Source organism: Herpailurus yagouaroundi, unplaced genomic scaffold, assembly GCF_014898765.1.
Source record: "Herpailurus yagouaroundi ecotype Mexico unplaced genomic scaffold, PumYag 193, whole genome shotgun sequence".
NCBI classification, from domain to species: domain Eukaryota; kingdom Metazoa; phylum Chordata; class Mammalia; order Carnivora; family Felidae; genus Herpailurus; species Herpailurus yagouaroundi.
Window position 1 is genome coordinate 4,933,169 of NW_024412424.1, and position 23,273 is coordinate 4,956,441.

The 23,273-nt window shown below is 52.8% G+C and overlaps 2 protein-coding genes and 1 long non-coding RNA gene across 5 annotated transcripts in view; 1 reads left to right on the plus strand and 2 right to left on the minus strand.

Moving 5' to 3' along the window:
• Positions 1-12,102: 12,102 nt before the first annotated feature.
• On the minus strand, positions 12,103-16,743 carry LOC121011107 (uncharacterized). Of its 2 annotated transcripts, none has more exons than XR_005781495.1 (3): positions 16,527-16,743; positions 14,207-14,696; positions 12,103-12,443 (listed from the first exon to the last, which is right to left on the minus strand). It is a non-coding gene; the product is annotated as an uncharacterized LOC121011107 (long non-coding RNA). The 2 variants fall into 2 exon arrangements; XR_005781496.1 differs by lacking the exon at positions 16,527-16,743 and adding an exon at positions 15,901-16,390.
• Positions 16,744-16,827: 84 nt separating this feature from the next.
• Positions 16,828-18,678, plus strand: CCRL2 (C-C motif chemokine receptor like 2). 2 transcript variants are annotated; one of them, XM_040445128.1, is made up of 2 exons: positions 16,828-17,090; positions 17,524-18,678. In XM_040445128.1, the coding sequence occupies exon 2, from the start codon at positions 17,583-17,585 to the stop codon at positions 18,630-18,632; it is 1,050 nt and encodes a 349-aa protein (XP_040301062.1). In that variant the 5' UTR covers positions 16,828-17,090; positions 17,524-17,582; the 3' UTR covers positions 18,633-18,678. The 2 variants fall into 2 exon arrangements, with proteins under 2 accessions (XP_040301062.1, XP_040301063.1); XM_040445129.1 differs by lacking the exon at positions 16,828-17,090 and adding an exon at positions 17,101-17,217.
• A 2,178-nt stretch (positions 18,679-20,856) lies between these two features.
• The window catches only part of LTF (lactotransferrin), a 32,226-nt gene continuing 29,809 nt past the window's right edge, over positions 20,857-23,273 (minus strand). The window contains exons 16-17 of the mRNA XM_040445131.1: positions 22,427-22,616; positions 20,857-21,046 (exon numbers count right to left, since the gene is read on the minus strand). Of these exons, the coding sequence (XP_040301065.1) occupies positions 21,012-21,046; positions 22,427-22,616 (225 nt within the window). The 3' untranslated portion in view covers positions 20,857-21,011. The remainder of the gene's footprint in view (positions 21,047-22,426; positions 22,617-23,273) is intronic.

Genomic DNA, 23,273 nt, shown 5'->3' on the forward strand with positions numbered 1-23,273 from the left:
GAAGGACGCTCTGTAATGACGGAGATGACTCCAGACTGGTGCAAAACGTGCCTAATGTGACTACGGGACTGGATTTGTCATTTCATTTCATTTTAAAACATTCAATGCATCTATGAACGGACAAGGCTAAGTCTGGCATACAGTAAGTATCCAAGAAGCATCAGTATAACTTGGACTCTGGGATCAGGGATTCCTAGGCAAGTTGTAATGCTTCCAGCCTCCGTTTCCTCATCTGTGATATGGGGCCGATAGCAACACCTACCACCTCATACGTTCGTGCGGAGGATTTAATGAGAAATCGCACATTGGTTTAAGGCAGTGCCTGGCACGCGGAAGTTCTTGGAACCGTTAGCTACTTTCCTAATAGTGGCTATTTCTTCTTTAAATTGGAATTGCCCCCCCCTAAAGAAGGCTCCTCAGCATGGTGGGCAACCCAGCTCACTTTCTGCAGTGGAATGGAACCCCCGCGGACCCGAGGGGGCTCTGGGGCGTGAACTCAAACACCGTGGATTTACAGCAATGGACGGAAAGGGTCTCCCAACTTGGTGGCGTCGTGTTCAATACGTCCGAACTTGTGTAGTACGCTTGGAAAGGCTTTGGGTGGGGGTGGGGGGTGGGGGGATTAACCTGAGAACGTAAGTCTGGCCGGATGTCGGCCCTGCAGCTCTAGGCAAACTGGAAAATGAGGGAGGCAGGCCAACTCCCCACCCCCTCCCTCTGGGATTCCGACAGAAGCAGCAAGGTGGGAACACGGTTCTCATGTGCATTAACTGTGGGCAGCCCATTCATTCATTCATTCATTCAGTGAACATTCGTGGAGGGCCTGTGCAAGACACGGGGCATGGGGTAAGGGAGCTTGCCCATGGGGTAAGTGGAGGCACTGTGTGGTTGAGTGAGAGCTGCATAGAAGCACCGTACGTAGAGGCTACGAGAAGGCACAACTATGCCAGCGAAAATAGGTAAAACGGGACAAGGCACCATCCAGGTGCCTAAAACGGCACAGCCTTGTGAGTGAGACAGACAGACGGTCAGTGCGTCCTCTGACCATTCCATAAAGAAAGCCTGGCGACAATTGTCTCTCGGTTCCGTGCCTCCTTAAATAGCTTACGCTGAACAGAATGTTCTTTTTTTTTTTTTTTTTTTAATTTTTTTTTTCAACGTTTATTTATTTTTGGGACAGAGAGACAGAGCATGAACGGGGGAGGGGCAGAGAGAGAGGGAGACACAGAATCGGAAACAGGCTCCAGGCTCTGAGCCATCAGCCCAGAGCCCGACGCGGGGCTCGAACCCACGGACCGCGAGATCGTGACCTGGCTGAAGTCGGACGCTTAACCGACTGCGCCACCCAGGCGCCCCTGAACAGAATGTTCTTGTCTCTGATTGTCCCAGCACCCGCTGCCCTTTGGGGGAGGGGGGTCATCAAGGGGTGGGGAGAGGACCTGTCTACACACCGAGACACCAGCCTCCTTGGGTTCCTGGGACTGGTTTTGTAGTTTCCCTGTCTCCGCGTTTGCTTTCAGTTTGTTTGTACCACAGGAAATAAGTGGAACGTCTCCTTCCCACCCCTGCTTCCGCCTGCTAGGTCGTCCGCCCTGGAGGCAATAAAGTTACCAGTCTCTTATCATTTGGGAGGTACTTCCTGCGCATCTAACCAAAATCACATCTCTCCCCTTATCTCCTGTGTTTCCACAAATCACAAACGCTCGGGAGTATTCTTTACCGCACCTTGGTTTTTTCCCCTTTACGATCTTGGGCAGATTTCTTAAGCTCTCCGTGCCTCATTTTGCCCGTCTGTGGAATGGGGATAATGATCCCAACCTCACTGATTGTTCCAAGGAGGAGATGAGTTAATAGGCTAATTGGCATATGACAACCACCCAGTGAATTTTGGCTATTAGTATTTCTCACGGTTTGCCAGGCAGATTCTATTTTCACGCAAGTGAACTTATTTTTCGTAATGTCTATTTATTTATTTTGCGCGCGAGGGAGCATGCGTGCGCACACACGCAAGCGGAGAGGAGTAGAGAGGGGGAGGGAGAGCCCCAGGCAGGCTCTGCACCATCACCACAGCCCAATGTTGGGCTGGAACCCACGAACCGTGCGATCATGACCTGAGCCGAAATCAGGAGTCGGACCTTACCCGACGGAGGCCCCGAGGCGCCCCACAAAGAAACTTATCAACTTTTTCTTTGATTTCTGGGTTTTATGACATGGTTAGGAAAGCCTTCCCCATGCTGAGACTGCAAAACTCTCCCATTTTTATTTCTAAAGCTGTTATGGCTTCATCTTTTACAATTTGTATCCTGGAATTCATCTTACAGAGCGGAGTAAAGTGGGGATCCCAGGTTTTTGCCCCGGATGACACCCATCCTCCCAAGATGGTTTATTAAATTATTTTCCTACTAACTTAAAATGCCATTTTTTTTTTAGAGTGGAAATGATGCTTTCCCTGTTTCCCGTTCTGAGACTCACATGTGTTCTCTAAGCTACCATTTTATTTATTTATTTTTGAGAGAGAGTGGGGAGAGGGGCAGAGAGAGAGAGAGGGAGACACAGAATCCGAAGCAGGCTCCAGGCTCCGAGCTGTCGGCACCGAGCCCGATGCGGGGCTCGAACCCACCAACTGTGGGATCATGACCTGAGCCGCAGTCAGATGCTTAACCGGGATCATGACCTGAGCCACAGTCAGATGCTTAACCGACTGAGCCACCAGGCGCCCCCTAAATGCCGTTTTTATAATATTTTCTCTCCTGACCCCAGGGTTGGCCCTATTTCTGTATTTCCAGTTAAATGACTGCGTGCCCAAGCATCATTTCAGGTGCTTTGCTCCTCGGGGAGGCCCCTCAATGCGTGGGGCGGGTCCTTCTGGTGGCCCATACAGGGCACACGGCCACCGTTTCCGTGATGTGAACATTGACCAGTGGAGCCAGGGAGTCAGAGTGGGCCCCCCCCCCCCCCCCGGACTGGTGATCTTGTCATTGCAGTGGTCACAAATTAGAGCGGATGCCTGGTCCCACAAAGTCCAGGTGTGTGCCGTGTGCTGCCCGAGGTGAGCCAATCACATTCTTGCTCTTAAAAGCGATGACCACGAATGCACCCCAGAGTGGCCGGCAGTGCCCCGGAGGGAGGACTGGAGACCGCCAGGGGAGATGCCCCAATGCAGAGCTTCCTGGTGATGAGGGACCTTGGGGCAAGCTGCGGGCAAAGTCCGGGCTAACAGCACAGCCCCCGCCCCCAGTGGAGAAAATCTGTGTGATTTTCCTCAGACACTCCCGGCTACCCAAGAGCCAAGGAAAGGGGTTTCAGTGCTTGCCATGGTGATGTGGGAAACTAAGGCAAATGAAAACTGAGATTCCCTTACTGCCTGCAGCCCGTTGGCGAGTCCTCGCAACAGGCAGCGTGACCTCCCTCCAGGAGCTCAGCTGCCTCAGTGGTGACACTTTGCTGGGGGCAAAAAGGAATCTTGGCTTCACATTATCCTGATTTCCCCCCCCCCCCCATCCTATAAGTCTACTTTAACATATAAAAAGTCCATTGGAAACTTCCTTTATCTCAACTCCCCCAAGATATATGCTGGCAATCATACTCCAAGCATATGGCCCCTGATACACATCTGAATGGTCTCATGACTGAGGTTTTACTGAACAGTACTAAATGATGTTTTCCTAACACTGAGGCCCTCAGGGTCCTGGAAACCTTGCTTTGAAAATTCCTTAGACCCTTACGCTGTCTCTAACCCCCTCCCAGCCTGAAGGTATATAATCAGTTACCTGTCACAACCCCAGTGCCACTCTTTCTGCCCACGGTCCTGTCCCCGTGCTTTAATAAAATCACCTACGTGCACCAAAGATGTCTTCAAGATTTCCTTCTTGGCCTTCGGCCCCGAACCCCACCATCACCCCGAAACCCCATCACCTGGGGCCCCGTCTTTCCCAAGAGAAGACACCTCGCAATTCCTTCTCTCCTGTGATCAACCCCGGGGGTGTCCCGGCTGTCCCCATCACTGCGAGGGGAGCCTGAGCCCTCCCTAGTGCAGGCATCAAGTCCCCACTTCTCCCACACGCAACAAGGTTTTCCACTCCATATTTTTTAGCTGCCCTTTTTTTTTTTCCAGAAGACCTGATGGGTTTTCACGCACAGATTGTTTGCCAGCGGTCGTAGACTGAGTGTTTGTGACACCCCAAAATTCATATGTGGAAATCCCACCCCGCGATGTGACGGTGCTGCGGGGGGGGGGGGGAGCTTTGGGAGGCGATTCGGTCGTGAGGGTGGAACCTCACAAACGGGATCGGTGCCCTTGTACGAAGGGACGCGACAGCCTGCTCCCTCTCTCTGCCCTTCCCCTGTGAGGATAAAGTGAGAACACGGCCATCTGCAAACCAGGAAGTGGGCTCCCACCAGACACCGCATGGCCTGGCAACTTGATCTTGGACTTCCAGCCTCCAGAAGCGTGAGGAACGCTACTGTTCTTTCAGAACCCCCGGTCTGTGGGATTTGATATGGCAGCCGGAGCTACGACACCAGCCCTCTCTTCTACGAGGTGTGCGTCCTTCAGGAAATCGCTTTCTTAGGGGACCTTATGTTAACTACACTAGACTATGGCTTTGGAAGACGAGCCCTTTCACCCCTCTCAAAGTACTGCCCCCACCCCCCACGGTGCCCCTCGTCTTTGCTCCTCTCCCCCCTTCACCCGGCACAGAGTTAACTCACAGATGACAGTGGAAAGGGTCACGAATTCGGGACTTGCATTTTTTATTTATTTATTTTTTTTTTTTTTAATTTTTTTTTTCAACGTTTATTTATTTTTGGGACAGAGAGACACAGAGCATGAACGGGGGAGGGGCAGAGAGAGAGGGAGACACAGAATCGGAAACAGGCTCCAGGCTCCGAGCCATCAGCCCAGAGCCCGACGCGGGGCTCGAACTCACGGACCGCGAGATCGTGACCTGGCTGAAGTCGGACGCTTAACCGACTGCGCCACCCAGGCGCCCCTCGGGACTTGCATTTTACATCATTCAGTTCTTTACCTAATGTTTAGTGAGAAGCTGCCCATGCTGCTAGGGCACAACGTGGGCTGAGTCCTGTGATCAAGGAATGAGGGAATCTAGATCCAAGAGCCAGCGAGTCAGCCGGACAGTCCCAGGGAGAGGGAGGGAGGGAGGGAGGGGAGGCGCGCCCTCCGCACCCCCCCGTCCCCGCCGGGGGGGGGGGTTTGGCCCCCCCCCGCCCCCCCCCCCCCTTCTTTCCCCCCCCCCCCCCCCCCCCACACACACCCCGCCCAGTGCTGCCCTATCAGAACTGGCTTCCTGGCTGCAGCTTGTGAACAAAAAGGAGCCACCCAATGTCTCAGGGTTATTTACATCAGGCCCATACACAGAGGCACAAACGAAACTAGTCCAGAGCCCAACCGACTTTCCTTTGTTCTTTTTTTTTTTTTAATTTTTTTTTAGTGTTTATTTATTTTTGAGAGAGAGAAAGAGCACGCATGTGAGCAGGGGAGGGGCAGAGAGAGAGAGGGAGACACAGAATCCGAAGCAGGGTCCGGGCTCCGGGCCGTCAGCCCAGAGCCCAATGTGTGGCTCCAACCCACGAACCACGAGACCATGACCTGAGCCAAAGTCAGGTGCTTTAACCAACTGAGCCCCCCAGGCGCCCGCGAACCTTCCCTTGTTCTGAGCCCACACACCCACATTGAGTCCCACTGGGGGCAGCATACCATGCCTTCTGACCCCACATTTGTGAGCGTGTGTCCCCTGTCTCCCCGGCAAGGTGCCCTTGGAACATAGCCATGCCAGGCATTTTTCTCAGTGATCCAGCTTGCGTGGGTGGGTGGGGGGTGGTCACACAAGGAGGAAGTACAAGGACAAGTGTGTATATGTGGGAGGAATTTCAGTGGAAACAGTGTGTGAGAAACACAGAGGAAATTCAGGGAACCGTCGATGGTTTTGTGAGAGCAGAAGGAGAGAAGAAAGCGGGAAGAGACAGGGCTGCAGAGGGCAAATGGGGGCGAGGCTCACACAGGGTGCCGAGGGGTGCGGCTCGTGGCCGGGTGGGGGGTGGGGGGAGTGGTTTGAAGCCAGGGTACTCAAGACATCTGATTGGCCTCGCCTCGCAGAGAATGTACTAGAGGAAGGCAGGGATGGAGTCAGAGACCCCAGGCAGAGGTTTGGCTGTGCTCCTTCTGGGGCAGAGCAGAGGCCCCCGCCAAGGTACAAAGCTCTGGGTATAGACAAGTGAATGGATCCAAAAGCTCCCGGGGACAAGGACTCATCGGGACTTGGATTGAGGGTGGAAGGGAGGGGGGAGGCCAGGGCCTGGGCCGCAGCCCAGGCAGACGGGAAGTACCGGCTTCAGGTGCAATTTTGAGGGCAGGTTGAGTTAGAAATCCCGGGGGACACCCCGGGGCAGTGTCAGGAGAAGCTGCCTTGGGCCCAGCAGAGCACATGCGCGGAGGAGGCCCACGGTCACAGGCAGCGGACATGGGGGAGGACAAATGGCTCCAGACAGAACCCAGAGGAGGAAGGGCAGCAAAGAGAAGGGATGCCAGGAAAGGCAGGGCCGTGCAGAGAGGAGGCCACCTTGGGAGGGACAGGAAGTGTCCGCAGCGGCAAGGGCTGCAGAGAGATGAAGCAAGGTGAGGGCGGAAAAAACATCCACTGACTCTGTGACGCAATCAGAAAGGCAGAATCACTTGATGGCCCTTGCCTCGTCTCTTCCCGCGCCGACTCACGGCCAATGACGCCGAATCGTATTTCCTCTCTCCCCGTGGAAAATCGCGCGCTTTGTGCCCAAGTTCTAGACCCTCCGGAAGAGACAGCACCAGCCTATGTGGTTTGAAGGTCCCGGTCAGCTGGTCAGGGGTCCCTTTCAACCACCCTCTCCAGAGAGTGTGGCTGAATCCTTTGGGACAGGAAGGTGATGGGGGCTCTGAACTCTGGGGCAGAGATAGGAGCCCCAGGGGCCATCCCGTCCCTGGGGGAACACTGGGCTGGGAGGCGGCAGACCTTCAGTCCAACCACAGGGGCTCACAGGGGCCGAGGCCCTACAAGGGTCCCCCGACAACCACCAGGGAAAACACTGTCCTAGGCACATAAAATCTGTCACGATTTAATTTTGTTAAAAGGGGGGGGGCGCCGGGGGGCTCAGTCGGTTAAGCATCCAGCTTCAGCTCAGGTCATGATCTCACGGTTCTTGAGTTCGAGCCTCGCATCAGGGTCTCTGCCATCAGCGTGGAGCACGCTTCAGATCCTCTGTCTCCGCCCCCCCCCTCTCTGCCCTTCCCTCGCTTGCACTCCCTCCCAAAAATAAATAAAATATTAAAAAATAAAATAAAAGGAGAATGCCACTTGGTTTCTTACCTTTTGCTTCTATTCACAAAAAGAGATTTTTAAAAATCTATTTTAAATATGGCTGCTCTCAGACGAGCGACTGTCCAACCCGCCTGACCCTATGGAAACAGGAGTGTGGCCACGTAGGTGGGGAAGAAGAAAGAGGAAAGAAAAAGGTGGAGGATGGGGCCAGGGGCAGGGGATGGCGAGGTCAAGTTCCTCTTCGACTCTTCACTCTCAGACAACAACGGGTGAGTTGCACCAGGATGGTCACGCAGAGTGAGTGGGCCCTGTGCCCTCGCGGGGCACGTGACTCCCCCTCCTGTGCACACAGGGGCCTTGTGGTCTTATGACACGGAGGTTTCAGAAATCTTAGTTTCTGGTTCTTGTTATGCAGGATAAATGAAATCTGTGGGAAACCCAGGGCCTGCCCACCCCGCCCCTGCAGTGGGTGCCGTGGGGCTCTGCCCGGATGTCCCTTTTCAGGGTCAGTGCACTCACCCTCCCAGCTGCTGGGGACAGGGACCACCTTCAGCCACTGGGACCTTCCCCTCCCGGAGACAACTGAGGCCAGCAGCTGTCTGGTGTGTGATTGGGAAGGCCCGGCCTCCTTCCTTCCTCGTGGGACAGCACTGCAGGGACATCCCAGGCCCAGAGCCCCTCGCAGGGTCAGCTGGGACTTCGGGGTCCGCTTCCCCCTGTGTCCGGTCCTGCCTCGCCTACTCCCTGACAGGGATGCCTCCTGGAAGCCCTCCCCAACAAGGCCTCTCTCCCTGCAGCTGTCCCGCTGAGCTCTGGACTCCCGGGAATTAGATCTAAAATAGTCTGTCTCTGTTCCTCCCCCACTTGCACTCTCTGTCTCTCTCTCTCAAAATAAATAAGCAAAAAAAATTTTATTTTTTATTTTTTATTTTTTTTTAATTTTTTTTCAACGTTTTTTATTTATTTTTGGGACAGAGAGAGACAGAGCATGAACGGGGGAGGGGCAGAGAGAGAGGGAGACACAGAATCGGAAACAGGCTCCAGGCTCTGAGCCATCAGCCCAGAGCCCGACGCGGGGCTCGAACCCACGGACCGCGAGATCGTGACCTGGCTGAAGTCGGACGCTTAACCGACTGCGCCACCCAGGCGCCCCAATAAGCAAAAAATTTTTAATGCATTTTTTTTAAAAAGGGAGGTGGCGTCTGGGTGGCTCAGTCAATGAAGAGCCTGACTCCCGATTTCAGCTCAGGTCATGATCTCACGGTTCGTGAGTTCGAGCCCCACATCGGGGCTCTGTGCTGACAGTGTAGAGCCTGCCTGGGATTCTCTCTTTCCCTCTCTCTCTGTTCCTCCCCTACCTGTGTGCTCACTCACTTTCGCTCGCTCTCTCTCAAAATAAATAAATAAACTTCTTAAAAAATGCATCTAAAATGGTCTGGTTCCTGGTTTCAACTTCCTCTTCCACAGAAGCTCAGCCCCAGATGCCGATAAGTAGGAAAATGTGTCCCCCTTGCCCCATCTCTGAGGTTGGGACTGAAGAAGACGTTAGGAGGAGAAGGGAGGCAAGGAGAGGCCATGGCCACCCCACCTGGCTAACTCCCACCCAGGCTTTCTGCTTAGATGGCCCCTCCAGCCGGACACCTTCCCCGGTCCCTCTGGACCGGGCCAGGCACCCTTGCTGACGGCTCCCCAGCTCCCGTGTGCTTCCCCCGGGACAGCACGAGACTCCCCGGATTATTATCACTTATGCACCTGACCGGCTCCCGTTAGGACATCGATGTCGGGAAGGCAGAGGACAAAGAGTCCTGCCCAGGGACTACGCAGAGGCCGCCATCCCCACCGCTAAGATCAAGGAGTCAAGGATCGGGGAGGGGCTCTCTGTAACAAGAGCTGCATTAGGTCAAGGTCAAGGGACACACCAGCAGGAGCCTGCTGTTAAGGAGATGAGCCTCCAGGACCCAAAGCGGGTCGGAAGGCGGTGGAGAGTCCATACAGAAGGGCAAAGGGGAGCGATTTCCCAGACAGCAGACGTGAAATGTCTGTGAACTGAACAAATAACACTTCTCAACAAATAACTCACTGCGCCTTCACTCCATGGGTATTTAGTATTTTGATCACTGTCTGATGTAAACAAAAGGCACACGCATTGATAAAAGGCCACGGAGCGTTCACTCTGACACGGGAGCAGACAGCAAGGCCTCAGGCCACGAGTAACGGGGACCCGGTGCCGAGAGGTCCCCACAGAAAGCTAGCAGCCGGGGAGGAGAGGGCTGGAGGAAATGCGCCCACAGGCGGGGACAATAAGGAGGCTCGTCTGGTTTTGCCTGCACTCGAAATGGTAGAGGGACCATCTCTGAGACCCCAAAACCTGTGTCTCATGCAAACACGAAGTTCAATTTTGTAATACCCTCAAAATGGGAGACCCCCAAACTAAGATTCAGCTCAGGCCACAGATGCCCCCTCGTGCTCCCAGAAGAAACAAAGGCAACAGTGCTCCAGAGGGGACTGTTCCCACTGCAGGGCCACAGACCGTTGCTGCGGGGCCAGGAAACCCCCAATAAATAGGAACTCACACGGGCACTACAAAACACGCGAGAAGATGAGTCACCACGAGTGGGCAGGCCTAACGGCCCCTCGCATTAGAACCCTGAAAGTCTTCAATAAGTCATTCGTAGATTAAAGGTATTTTTATAGGGGGGCCTGGGTGGCTCCGTTGGTTGAACATCCAGCTTTGGCTCAGGTCACGATCCCACGGTTCATGAGTTCGAGCCCCGCATCGGGCTCTGTGCTGACAGCTCGGAGCCTGGAGCCGGCCTCAGATTCTGTGTCTCCTTCTGTCTTTCTCTCTCTGCCCCTTCCCTACTCATGCTCTGTCTCTCTCTGTCTCTCGAAAATAAATAAACATTAAAAAATGTTTTTAAGTATTTTTAAACCTTTTTTTCCCCCTAAGTGAGAGACAGAGACAGCGTGAGTGGGGAGGGGGCCGAGACAGAGGGAGAAGGAATCCCAAGCAGGCTCCATGCTGCCAACGCAGAGCTCGACGTGGGGCTCAAACCCCAGAAACCATGTGATCGTGGCCCAAGCCAAAACCAAGAGTCAAATGCTCAACCGACCCAGCTTCCCAGGAGCCCCCCACCAAAAACGTTTTTATAAGGAATCCAGATCCTAAAAACAAAAACCAACCAGAATATCATTACGAGGAGCCACTCAGTGTGTACAAGGGTGTATGTGACTCTTGTGCAATGTGTCCTCTGGCCCTCACTCAACACACTGCCCCAGAATGTGAGAAGCCCAAGAAATCCTTCTGGAACAGGCGGGCTTTTACTCAGTAGGTGTTTTTCCTGTCTTTTCCTAGGGATACACACTCCCCTTCTACCCACTTGTCTCCCAACGGGAGAGTGTTAGGATTAGGATAACTCTCAGGATTCACTGATTTTCCCTCTTTCTTCAATGCTGCGCCTGTATTAGGATTAGGTTTAGGCATAACTGTAATGCCCACCGTTCAAAGTTTTGAAACAAGGTTGTACCCTATTTCGTGTTCGGTTGCTACAGGCAGATTTTGAGAATTTTTGCTGGTGAGGCTGTCGCGTGGTCATTTTATAAGGTACCGATGGGGGGAGAGGCCGTGACCCTGCTTCCCTCCGCCACCTTTACTGGAAAGGCCTGTGCGGATGTCTTTTTAGATTGCATGAGGGTTTCAGAAACTCCAAGCGTGGCTTCAGCTGGGGCAGCCCAGGAGGTAATGGTGCCTACGTGTTGTCCACCGTATCGCGAGTAGGGGGAGAGTGGACACCTCCCACTCACCGGCACGCGATGCGTCAGCTGCCCCAGCTTCACAGAGCAGTGGATGGCATTTCTCCACGGGAGGCTGTTGGTGACCCTGGGGAGGCCGATCTCAGGGGAATGGTGGAGACAGACGCCAGGCTGGAGGGGACTGAGTGGGGAGTGAACGATGATAATGTAGGAAGAGCGGGTTTGGACGACGAATGAAGGCTCCCCAAGAAGAGGGAGGGTATGTCGTTAGAGCGGACTGTGGGGTTAAGGATGGGTTTATTTTGTTTCTATTTTAAATTTTTGTTTTTTAATATAATTTATTATCAAGTTGGCTAACCTACAGTATATACAGTGCGCTCTTGGTTTTGGGGGCAGATTCCCATGATTCATCGCTGCCATACAATACCCAGTGCTCATCCCAACAGGTGCCCGCCTCGATGCCCATCACCCAGTTACCCCTCCCTCCCCGTCAACCCTCAGTTTGTTCTCTGTATTCAAAAGTCTCTTCTGGTTTGCCTCCCTCCTTCTCTGATTGTAACTATTTTTTTTCCCTTCCCTCCCCCCATGGTCTTCTGTTAAGTTCCTCAAGATCCACGTATGAGTGAAAACATGGTACCTGTCTTTCTCTGACTGACTTAGTTCACTCAGCATAACGCCCTCCAGTAACATCCACATTGCTGCAAATGGCAGGATTTCATTTTTCTCATTGCCAAGTAGTATCCCATTGTAGATATAAACCACATCTTCTTTATCCACTCATCAGCCGATGGCTATTGAGCCTCTTTCCATAATTTGGCTATTGTTGACAGCGCTGTTGTAAACATTGGGAGAGATGGGTTTACAGTCTTTATTTAAGGGAGACACCAGGGGCGCCTGGGTGGCTCGGTCGGTTAAGCGTCCGACTTCGGCTCAGGTCGTGATCTCACGGTCCGTGAGTTCGAGGCCCGCGTCGGGCTCTGGGCTGACAGCTCAGAGCCCGGAGCCTCTTCGGGTTCTGTGTCTTTCTCTCTCTCCCTGCCCCTCCCCCGCTCATGCTCTGTCTCTCTCTGTGTCTCAAAAATAAATAAACATTAAAAAAAAAAAAACCTTTAAGGGAGACACCAGAGCATTTCAATATCGTGAAGAATCTAATAGATTCTGGCTGCTGGCGATCAGAGTGCAGGAGGAGAAATGAACCTTTACTATCAGAGGAACAGCTCTATCTATGGAGGAGGGAAGAATGGAGATGCCAGCATGCATTTGAAGCCAGAGCCCAGGGGGTGGACAAAAGCCGAGATGGGGTCGCCTCCTGAGCGTAAGTGTGGACAGTGGCGGTGGGAGTTCGAAGGCACTGGAAGAGGTTTCGGGTGCTTGGAACAGCTGATGGAAAATAGGAGAAGGGGACAATTTGGGACACTCAGAAGAGTGACTAGGGAGACGAGAGGAATTTCTAGAAGCTAGCTGAGATGGGAGACCACAAATTAGTGATAGGTCTTCTCTTTGTGGCTTAGGTGGTTTCAACCAGCTATCCTCAGACTCACATACTCAGAGAAGGAGTGAAAAGGAGAAGCAGGTGGGGAGGGTCGATCTAAGGCCGGGGCTTCAAGGGAGGGCCAGGTATTGACCAGAGAGAGTGGCTAAGTGATAGACTTGGATCCCAGCGAGACAGGAGGGATGTGACCACCCGAGGGGCTCGCGGGCAGAGGCTGGGGGGCTCGAGGAAGGAGCACGGGCAGGAGCAGAAAGTAAACGGCGGGTGGGGGTGGTGGTGGTCAAAGCAGTGGAAGCTGTAATCAGGAAAGTGAGCAAGTGTACCGCAAGGCTTCGGTGGTGAATCAGCGTCAACGGACCTCAGGGAAGTCAAATTCGTGAGTTAATGGAAGTTACGAGCTGGTACAGGACGAGGGTCAACACAGGTGGTTAAGTCGCCAGGGACATGGAGGAAATTGGGATGGACCGAAGTTCATTATCCGTGGCTTTAATTTTTAAAAAGTGGGGGGTGGGAGGGAGCAGGCAGGCAGGCGGTGGCAGGGATGCAGTGGAGCAGAGGGTGATACAGTTACAGGACTGGGGACCGGAAGCATACCTGGGAACAAGGGTCGGCAAGTTGCACCGGGGCCAGGGATGTCACCTGCTGACCCCCAAGATAGGTGTGAGAGGGAAGGGGTACCACCAAGGGATGAGAAACGTTAGGAATATTCTGGGATACGTTAAGGAGGTCAGCAGGAGTGTCTCTCACGGAATTCAGATTCCAGAGGGCACAGAGGAAGAGCGTGGGGGGGAAAGGGAGCACGGAGAAGTGAGCTGAAGGCAAAGAGGGCACGAGGGAGATGGTGGTGATGAGAACCAGAGAAGGCACATGGCCTGAGCAGTTGAGCAGGATGGGCCATGATGGCAATCCCCGGTCTCATGTGTTCCAGAGAGCTCGAGCTTGGCAGGCCACAGGTAGATGGCGGTGGGCAAGATGGTCAGAGAGGGATGAAGTGTTGCAAAGCGTTATTCTTCTCCAGCAAGCCAAGGGCTCAAGCCTCTAGAGACAGATGCCTCCCTTCTGAGGTTGTGTTAGCTTGGCTCCTTCGAGATGTGGCATAGAAGAAATGCATTAGAGGAAATGTCTCTGAGAGATCATAGGGAGCTGGAAGGAGCTGGGAAAGCCCCAGATCACAAAGCAGATCTGAGCCCCAAGTAAAGGAGAGAAGGAGGGTCAAGGCTTGGGGGTGACGGGAAGCACCAGCCAAAGTCACCGTCAGAGGAGCCGACCTCCCAGGACTGGGCCTGCTCCGCTGTCCCTAAAAGGGTCACTGGCCGGAGCAGCCCCTGGTAAGCATGGCCTTTGGAGGGCGTGCGAGGATGTGTTTCAGGGTGAGGCAGCAGGGACCCTCCGTTACACTCCCTTCAGAGTGGCGGAGGCCCGTCCCCATGGCCGCCCCACGACACAGTAGTGTATGTCAAAGGCAACACTTCTCAAATTGTGTTCTACAGAACCGTTGGCCCGGAAGGACCTGTTTGCGAACATCAAAGGGGGTTCCGCGATCAAACCACTTTGGGAAACACTGCAGACCCTCTCTTCCTCAGGGAGGATCGCTATACTTATTAGCGTCTTAAGAGTTCTGAGAAGTCCTGTGGTAAAGAAACTTGCTTACATTTTGTAGTTCAGTTTAGTTCCCAGAAGGAACACCCTTGGAAGGTGCCTTCCCTCCCAAGGCTGAGATTCGGAGCTGAGATGCGAGATGGTATGACTGCAACCCACTGAATCGTGTGCTTTCCGACGTCCCTTAGTAACGAGGAAAAAATGAGATCGCGAGCATTAGTTATCGGGCCCCATCGTGTGCCGCTCCTGTGCACACCTGTTGCCAAGCTTTCTCTGAACCATCCTATGTGAAATGTGAACTCTTGCACCCCCCTGGCCCTTCCTACCCTCTTTCCTGCTTTTTCCCTATAGCACGTCTCTGCCACTACCCTACAATTTACCGTATTCTGCTTTTGTCTGTAGCACGTAAGCTCCGTGAAGTTCAGGATGTTCGCCTGCCTCGTTCATTGATGTTCACCTCGTTCACCCAGGATGGCGCTGGGCACACGCCAGGCACTCCATATACATATTTGCGGAAAAGGCGAATTGAATAGATGAGTGATCTGTGTGTATAGGAAAACAAGAGTTCTAGTTTCTTAACTCTCTTAGACTGAAATCGGGGTTAAACGACAGTGATAAAGAACTCAAGTAAGGTTTGTGAGCCACATGCCAAAGCCACAGAATGTGGTGAGGTTCCACAAATAGTGAAGAGACCCTATTATGGTTCCAGCCAGTGGAATGGTAACAAAACTCTCCTCTTGCCTCCGCTTCAGACCTCCAAACCATTCCTTCCTACCAATATAGAAGTTTCTGGAATCCCATGGCCTTGGAGATCTAACACACAGTACAGTGATTAGAGGCGACAAAATTGTATAATAAACCTCGAACCTGCTGGCAGAGTAGATCTGAATTGTTCCCACTCCTAGTGGAAGAGATGATGGTCGCGTGATGGCAACAGAGGTGTTGGCTAACCTTGCAACGGCAATCCTTTTGCAATATAAACGTAGCAAATCAATACGCTGTACACTCTCAACTTCCACAATGGTATATGTCGACTATATCTCAATTAAACAAAACAAAACAAAAAATAAAATTAAAGGAAGAGCTCCCTGGCCTGAGTGTGAATAAGCGGAATGTTGGGAGTCAAGCCAAAATAAAATAATACTGAAAGTGAAGCCCGTACTAATATCAGGAAGTTAGGGTGAGCCTGAATTTCTAGTGTTTTTCCTGGGGAAATTCAAATTTCAAGTAATTCTGTTTTCCTTTAAATAGAGGAAATAATCATTAAATAATCATGTAGTGTGTGTGTGTGTGTGTGTGTGCATCCACGGGGCTTTTTTAGGTTTCAGAGTTGACTTGACTACTCGCTGCCTCACCCCGGATGGATCAGTGAGCATCAGACAGTAAGGCACCAAGGTCCTGGGGTCGTAGGGCTGGTGTGGCTCCAAATAGCCCAGGCATGTCTGTTGGTCCCAGAGCTGTGCCCAGGGGGCAAGGCTTCTGGGGATGGGTAACTCCCACTCACTCACAGAAGCCTGGGAGATGGGGGGGGAGTGAGTGGGGCAAGCCTTTCTTGGGAAGTGCTCACAGCCAGGGTTCCCCATGACACCAAACCCCTCCATGCAGAGGAACATCATCTTCGAGGCAAATTTAACGCTTGACCACATGTTCGTCTGAGCTCTTTTATCTATGTTTTCCTTTTCTTTTAATAGCGTGCTCATTTCTATTTCCATCTCCGCAGGTCCACGCTCTGCAGTGAATGCTCACCTCGGACACGTTTCTGGCATTCGTTGACAGGATGTCATTTAACCAACTCTGTGAATGCTAAACCACGGTGTACGTCTGGTCCCCAAATTAGGTCAATCACAGGTACAGGGACTTGATCCGGAGGAAGTTCATACAGACTTTCCAGCTGGTTCACGTTCCTCCTCTCCAACCACCTTTCTTCCAAGCCACCCCCATGCAGCCCCCCGCCCGCTAATTCCTCCCACTCTCCCAAATCTGGAATCTTCCCGGCCTCTTTCCTCTCTGGCCTCAGACCTCTCACCCCACCCCTGCCTCAGTCAGGGGGTAGCACGTCCCCTCGCCGCCTCTGTAGCCCAGACTTGGCATTGCTTCCGTGGAATTTCCTGGCATCTTCTCAGAGCAGGGTCAGCACCTCACGGCTTGCCTAACTCCGGGTTTTCCCCATTGTCAGTTTTCCTCAAATCCCACAGCGGCCCCACACTGACTGGTACTGAGCATCTCGGCAGAAACGCCCTTCCCTGTCCCAAGTGACACCCCTCCGTGGCTTCCTTTGTCCCCCAAGTTCTCTCTCGGGACCCCCTCCTCCCTCAGCCACAGCTCAGTGTCTCTCAACAATGACAAGGAGAATCCAAGCACATGCCACTCACTGTGGTTCTCCCCGAGCGTTCTAGATGCCCGGTGGTTTCTGCTGCTGTGGATGAGCCGCTGCAGGGGAGCGCCGGGCCCTGGGGTCCGGACATAGAGCTACCACAGGACCCTTTCTCCTCGGCTGCTGGCTGTTACCTGCTCAGGAGAGCCCTCCTGCCACCCCACCTAGTATCACTGGGGAGCAGTGACAACTCAGTTCCCTTATCTAGGGCAGCCAGCCGGACGCCTGTCTAAAGGCCACAGGGAAATCAAAGGCGGGGTCGGGGGGAGGGGGGAACCGGGAGGAGAAAACAACTTCCTGGTTTGGCTCAAAGGCTTGAGAAACACTCTAGGGGTCTGGAGGAGCTTTGGAGCTGCTTTATTTGGGTTACTCCCCGAGACCGGGCACTTGTGGTGTAGACGTAGACCTACCAAGGGCTAAAAGTGGCTTCTCTTGCCCCTCAAGGTCAGGACCGTCTGCTCAGAAGAAAGCCGGTCTCCCAGCTGCCCCCAGGCCATTCCCACAGCAGCTCGGATGGTGGGTCAAGAGGCTGTGCCCTGCCCCCCTGGAACTCGGTCAAGTGGTAAGTCATCCAGTGACGTTCCTGTTGGTGCTTGGGGATGGTTTCACTTTTGCAAACCTTTGTTTCTCTCCTTGGAGAGAAGGACTCAGTCATCAGCCCAGCCGGTCACAGGAAGCTCCTTCACAGGGTGAGCAGGCTTTTTGCACACGTAGAAATTAGGACCGGGACCGACTTCGAGGCAACTAGACCACAGTTCTCGGCTCTCTTCAGAGCTCTGTTTTCTCAGATGGTGTCTTCAGACAGGCAAGTCTTGTTTCCACCAGGAGAGCTGAAGTTCTCTGAAGCCGTGGAAGGCTTCCTTTTATTCCCCCGGGGTGTCAGCACCGGTTTCAGTCTCCTGAGATGTAGACCTACCGTGGGTACAAGGAAGCACCAGGAGAGGGTAAGCATGGCTGCGTGGATGCTAATCCAATTTTTTTTTTTCCCCCTGCAGGACCACCCAGCTGTATGAAGGGAAGATAACCCTTCACTTCTCCACAGGGCAGGCTGACGATGGCCAATTACACGTTGGCCCCGGAGGATAACTATGACGTCCTCATAGAGGGGGACCTGAATGACGACGAAATAGAAACGTGCCACCCATACGACGCCAAGGTTCTCTTGAGCCGGGTGGTCCCCAAGGTCTTCATCCCTGTGCTCCTGGCTGGACTGCTGGGCAATGTCTTGACTGTGCTCATCCTGGCGAAGCACAAAGGACTCAGGCGCACGGAAAATGTCTATTTCCTAAACCTAGCAGTTTCGAATTTATGTTTCTTGTTCTCCTTGCCTCTCTGGGCCTACACCGCGTCCCATGGGGGCGTTCTGGGCAGCCCCGTGTGTAAAACTCTCGTCGTGTTTTCCTCCATAGGCCTGTACAGTGAGGCTTTTTTCAACGTCCTTCTGACCGTGCAAAGGTACCTGGTGTCTTGCAACATGAGAAGGTTTCCCCCGACCAGGACGGTGCGCTGGAACATCGCCTCGACCGTTCTGTCGTGGGGCCTGGCCACGCTGGTCGTTTTGCCTGAATCCGTGTTTTACACACCTCAGCCGGAGAGCCAGAAATACGAGTGCTTTGTTAGCAGCCCTCCCTTCCTGCCAGCTGAGGAGACTTTCTGGAAGCATTTTCTGACCCTGAAGATGAACATCCTGGGCCTTCTTTTCCCACTGTGCGTTCTCACGTTTTGCTACACGCGTTTGCGAAAAACGCTGAGCTTTAGGGGGAGGAGGTATGACCCTCACAAGCTCGTGTTTGCCGTAGTGGTTGTTTTCCTTCTGATGTGGGGCCCCTACAATATCGCACTTTTCCTGTCCGCGTTCAGAGAACGTTTCTCCCTGCACGACTGTCAGAGCAGCTACCACCTGGACAGAAGCGTTCAGATCGTGAGGATCGTCGCCGCCACCCACTGCTGCGTCAACCCCGTGCTCCACGCGGTCCTCGACACCACGTTCCGAAGACACCTCTGCCGCCTGTGCTGTCTGCGGGGTGACAGTCCGCTTCGGGGCGCTGAGGGCTCCGCACAAGACGCGTCAGTGGAGGAACATGACGATTCCACCAGAGTGTAAACAGGCTTCCGTCAACGGCGGGATAAATAAACATCGGGTTTTGTATTGCTGCATCGTGTGTGTATTTATTTTTACACATCTGTGTCCCAAACAGGATACGAGAAGAGGGGCGCCTGGGTGGCTCAGTCGGTTAAGCGTCAGATTCTTGAGCTCAGGGCATGAGCTCATGGTTCGTGGGTTCGAGCCCCTCATCGGGCTCTGCCCTGCCAGTGCCAGACCTGCCTGGGATCCTCTCTCTCTCCTTCTCTCTCTGCCCCTCCCGTGTGCTCTCTCTCTCTCTCTCGCTCTCTCTCAAAATAAATAAAAAATAAACTTAAAAATATTTTTAAAAATAGGATATGAGAAGACAAGTGGGGAGCACTGAATTTGTCTTAGGTGTCGTGCGAGGCAGGCCCTTGGCAAACGTGAGCTCCTCCGCGGCTCAGTGCTTGTCCTTGGGTGTAGACGGCATTTGTCTCATTTCGCCAAGGAGGAAACTAAGGCTCAGAAATTGGTCTCGGCTCACACAGCTAGAAAGCGGCAAGGCTGGGACCCAAATATGACTGCCACTCATTGCAGAATCTATGCTTTGTCCAGCACCCCAAACTTCCAAACACCGGGCAAGAAAACGCGTGAAATAAATATGTGCTCTTACAACCAGATCACATTCCAAATTAGAAGCAACCTGTTCATATAAAAGCAATTGTTCAGGCACATTTTCTTGCAGGTAATTAAAAGAACTGGCCAGCTGAAGCTATGGGTAAAGAGGTAAGAGCGACCTGGTCTGTGGAATTCACTAGGTTTTCGTGCTACATGAAGAGCCTGCACAAAGTAACGACAGGCAAGAATATTTTCAAGGAAGTTGAGAGAACACTAATTCAGTACAATCTGAAGTGCGATCTGCCAATACGTGTTATAAGCGATGGGAGTTCAAGTCTGCGTTGAGCAGGAAAAGGCTCAGTTGGCCAAATTTACAAAATCTGTAAAAATGGTAAAGTCAATGGTCATTCGCTACCGGTACTCTGTGAGAAATAATTGGAATTTAAGATGTGAATTAAACCAGCAGTCTCAACAGTGAGGTTCATTGGCTGCCATGGGCTTACCTATCCTTAATTCTGTGGATTTTTTTTTTCAGAAATAAAAATTTCATATCGTGACTCACCCTACCACACAGCAGTTTTGTGGCTTAACAGTGGCAGATTGCGTTCAGGGCCACAACGGAAATTTTTCTGAACAAGAAGGATGGTCCGTATCTACTTTATAGAACACGGAATGGCTTTGAAAACTAAATTTCTCTGCCGAATTCACTATGTTTCTTAATAAACTCAACCTGACGTTACAAGGCAAAATAGCACTTACATATGAAGCATACACTGTAGTAAAGTCACTTGACAACTAATGTTTGAATCACAAGAAACGTCAAGACACTTTATGTACTTCCCATGTGCTATCAAAGTTAAGTCAAAGATAGAGGAGGACCTAGAGAGTGTTATGCTAAGTGAAATAAGTCAGACTCAAGACAAATGTTATAGGACCTCACTCATAGGTAGACTCTAAAAATCAAAACAGGGGCACCTGGGTGGCTCAGTTGGTTGAGTGCCCAACTCTTGCTTTCGGCTCAGGTCGTGATCTCGAGGTTTGCGAGTTCGAGCCCTGCATCGGGCTCACTGCCGTCAGCTCAGAGCCTGCGGCCTGCTTTGGATCCTCTGTCCCCCCCTCTCTCCCGTGCTTGCGCTCTCCCTCTCTCAAAAATAGATACTTTTTAAAAATGTCTTAAAGGTTTTCACCTTTCCCTATGACCCTTGTAGTTGTCCGTTCACTGTACCTGATGCAATTTATTTAAAATACCAAGTACTCAAAAATCGTTGTGACACCCGGTTTTTCTCACCAGTCCTACTCCCTATTCCCTCGCTCTGCCCTAGAAACACATGCACACTCAAACGCACACCCACACACAGGTACAAGTGCACACACAGACACATGCCCACATGCACACACGAGCACACGCACACACATGGCACCGATCATGTGAACGACCAGCCAGATGCCCCCGAGAAAGCCAGCTGCCGGGCCTGTCCTTTGGCTCCAGACCAGCAGGCCCCGAACCCGAAACTCCAGGCGCTGAACCTGGAAAACACAAGCGAGGACAGGCCCAGCTGTGCTCATATTCGATCAGACACCGGATTTCAGTATAAAATTCTAGAGAAGATGAAAGGACGCCTTCTAAGGAATGACAACCGACAGGCTTTCTCATTTCCTTTATTGCCAGGATGACGGCTGAGGGCCGCGAAAGCAGGTGACTGGCTGGGAAGGGGGACGGCCCAGCGCCCCAGGCGGGGCTGAGAGCGGGGCGGGCCTGGGCTGCCGCAGGAGGGGGGGCCACGGAGTCTGCGGGTGGGTTTACCTCCTCAGGAAGGCGCAGGCTTCCAGAAGCGCTGTGGGACACACCAAAGCAGAAGAGTCAGTAACTGATTTCTTTTAATCAATAGATCAATCAAGGAGGGCACTAAGAAACAGACCCTCCCCTGCCTTCGGCGGTGCCGGCTCACTTGTCTCCCTGTGCCTTCCTCCTCACGTCAGCCCAGCCGCTCGGGCCCCCGCTAACCTGGGTGATGTCCCGCCCTGGCCCGACGGACGCCGCCCCCACCCCATTTGTCTCTAACGGAACCAACTGTCACCCTCAAGTTCACGTGACACGACGGTCCTCTCACTTCTGAAATGTGGGCAACCCACGCCCTCGTCTTTATGCAAATCTGTCCCCACTCGTGTTCACCCAGCCCTTCACAAATACTCACGGGGGCCTGCTTTGCGTGAGTCACTGCGCTAAGGGCTGGGGGCTCGGCAGGGACACACAGGCCCTGCCCTCAAGGGGCAGGCAGTCTGTGCAGTCCTGAGCTGGCTGCTCCCAGGAATAGCCCTACAGCCTCTTTCTCAAAATGTCGTCAGTGCTAGGACCACCCGGCCACGATCCCAAGACGCCGGGTGGTTAAGGACAGTGAGGCTATTGACGTTTGGGCCCAGGCAATTCTTCATCGAGAAGGCCGTCCCGTGCTTTGTTTGGTAGTATCCCTGGCTTCTGCCCCCCAGACACCAGCAGCACCCCCCTAAGTTGTAAGAATCAAAAACGCCTCCAAGCGTTGCCAGATGTCCCCTCGGTCCGGGGCAGGGGAACTGTGCCTGGTTGGGAACAGCTGATACAGAGATTCTTGGCCCCGCCCCACCCCTGGACCACCCCCCCCGATGCCTCCAGCTGTCTGGATGAGGTGCCAGAAATAAGACTTTGGGTGATTCCCCGCCCGGCCTCCCCCGGCACAGGGGAGGCAATGCCCGTTGAAATTTTAGAATCACCGCCTGGAGCCTTACAATGCTCTGCGATGTCTTAGAAATGTTTTTGGAGGGCCAAGTTATTTGTCAATATGTTTTCCTGGCTAAGATACTTTCTGAGAATTTGTAGTCTCGACAGTTGGCATTTATGGTAATTGTCTAGAGACCGCGGTTTGTGCTTTCTGAATACATACACGTATACACATACATATATATGTGTGCAGGTGCATACACTTACATATAGATATACACACGCTTCATTCTACTGAATACAATGAATTCTCAGTGTCTAAAACCTCCCTGACAGGCACTTACAATCAGGATTATAAAAACTTAGCATATTATCCACTGCAGTGAGGCTGTAACTTCCCGAGGTCGGGGGATATCGCATTGCCTTCACATTTTTTTTCCCATCTTCCCTCCTGGAATGCTGTTTGGCCCTCCAACCTTGCCCTTCACGCGCGATGGTTTCTCCGGGACGTCCTACTTACGGGAGGTTGAGCACTGTCTCAGATTACCAACGGCCGTGACATATGCCGATCCCAAATATTCTTCATACGTCGTTTTGCCTTGGAGTTTGGCCAGGCACTCGGTGTTGTCATTGAACAGGAGGTTTTTGGTTTTGGACCGGAACAGGCAAAACTCACTCGGGCATTTGTCTCCGTTTGTTCCAAACTGAGTCTGTACCAAAAGGGCAGACAAGTAAGCGAGTCGCCGAGGGAAACAGGAGAACGTGTGGACCAGGAGAGGCCAAGGACATTCCTTCCAGCCAGGCTCAGCCCTGAGTTCTGGAGCTGAGTTCTGGAGTCCTTCCACTGCCTCACCTGAGCCTCCTGCCACCCCCGTGTCATCCCGCAGCCCGTGCCCCGGGTGGCCGACCCACCGGGCAGGGCCTGGGCCCCCCCACTACCTCTGACCCACCTCCCACCATCGTCCCCTCCTTGTTAATCTGTGGTCTCTTCCCTTAGAACCTCTGGGTGGCCAGGTGACAGCTGAGGATTTCCAAGATCACCTACGGCATTCCCACAGGCCAGCTTTCCTAGAGAAACTGTCTGCATTGGAAATCTTCTCTGCCACTGAGCAGGTCATTGCCTTGAGCGGGCCGCTCAGCCTCCCGTGGCCATAGATCCTCCTCTATGCTCAGGAGTCAGAGCAAAACACCTCGATGATTAAAGACCTCTTATCAGCCCCAGTGAGTGTGCCAACAGTGAGATTACCGCGCCTTTTATTACGAGGCCGGGGTACTGTCTTTAAAGCACACTTAAGACGCATGGGTTTTAATACAAAACTAGAAGCTCTAAAAGAGAATCCCAGGGGCGTCTGGGTGGCTCAGTCGGT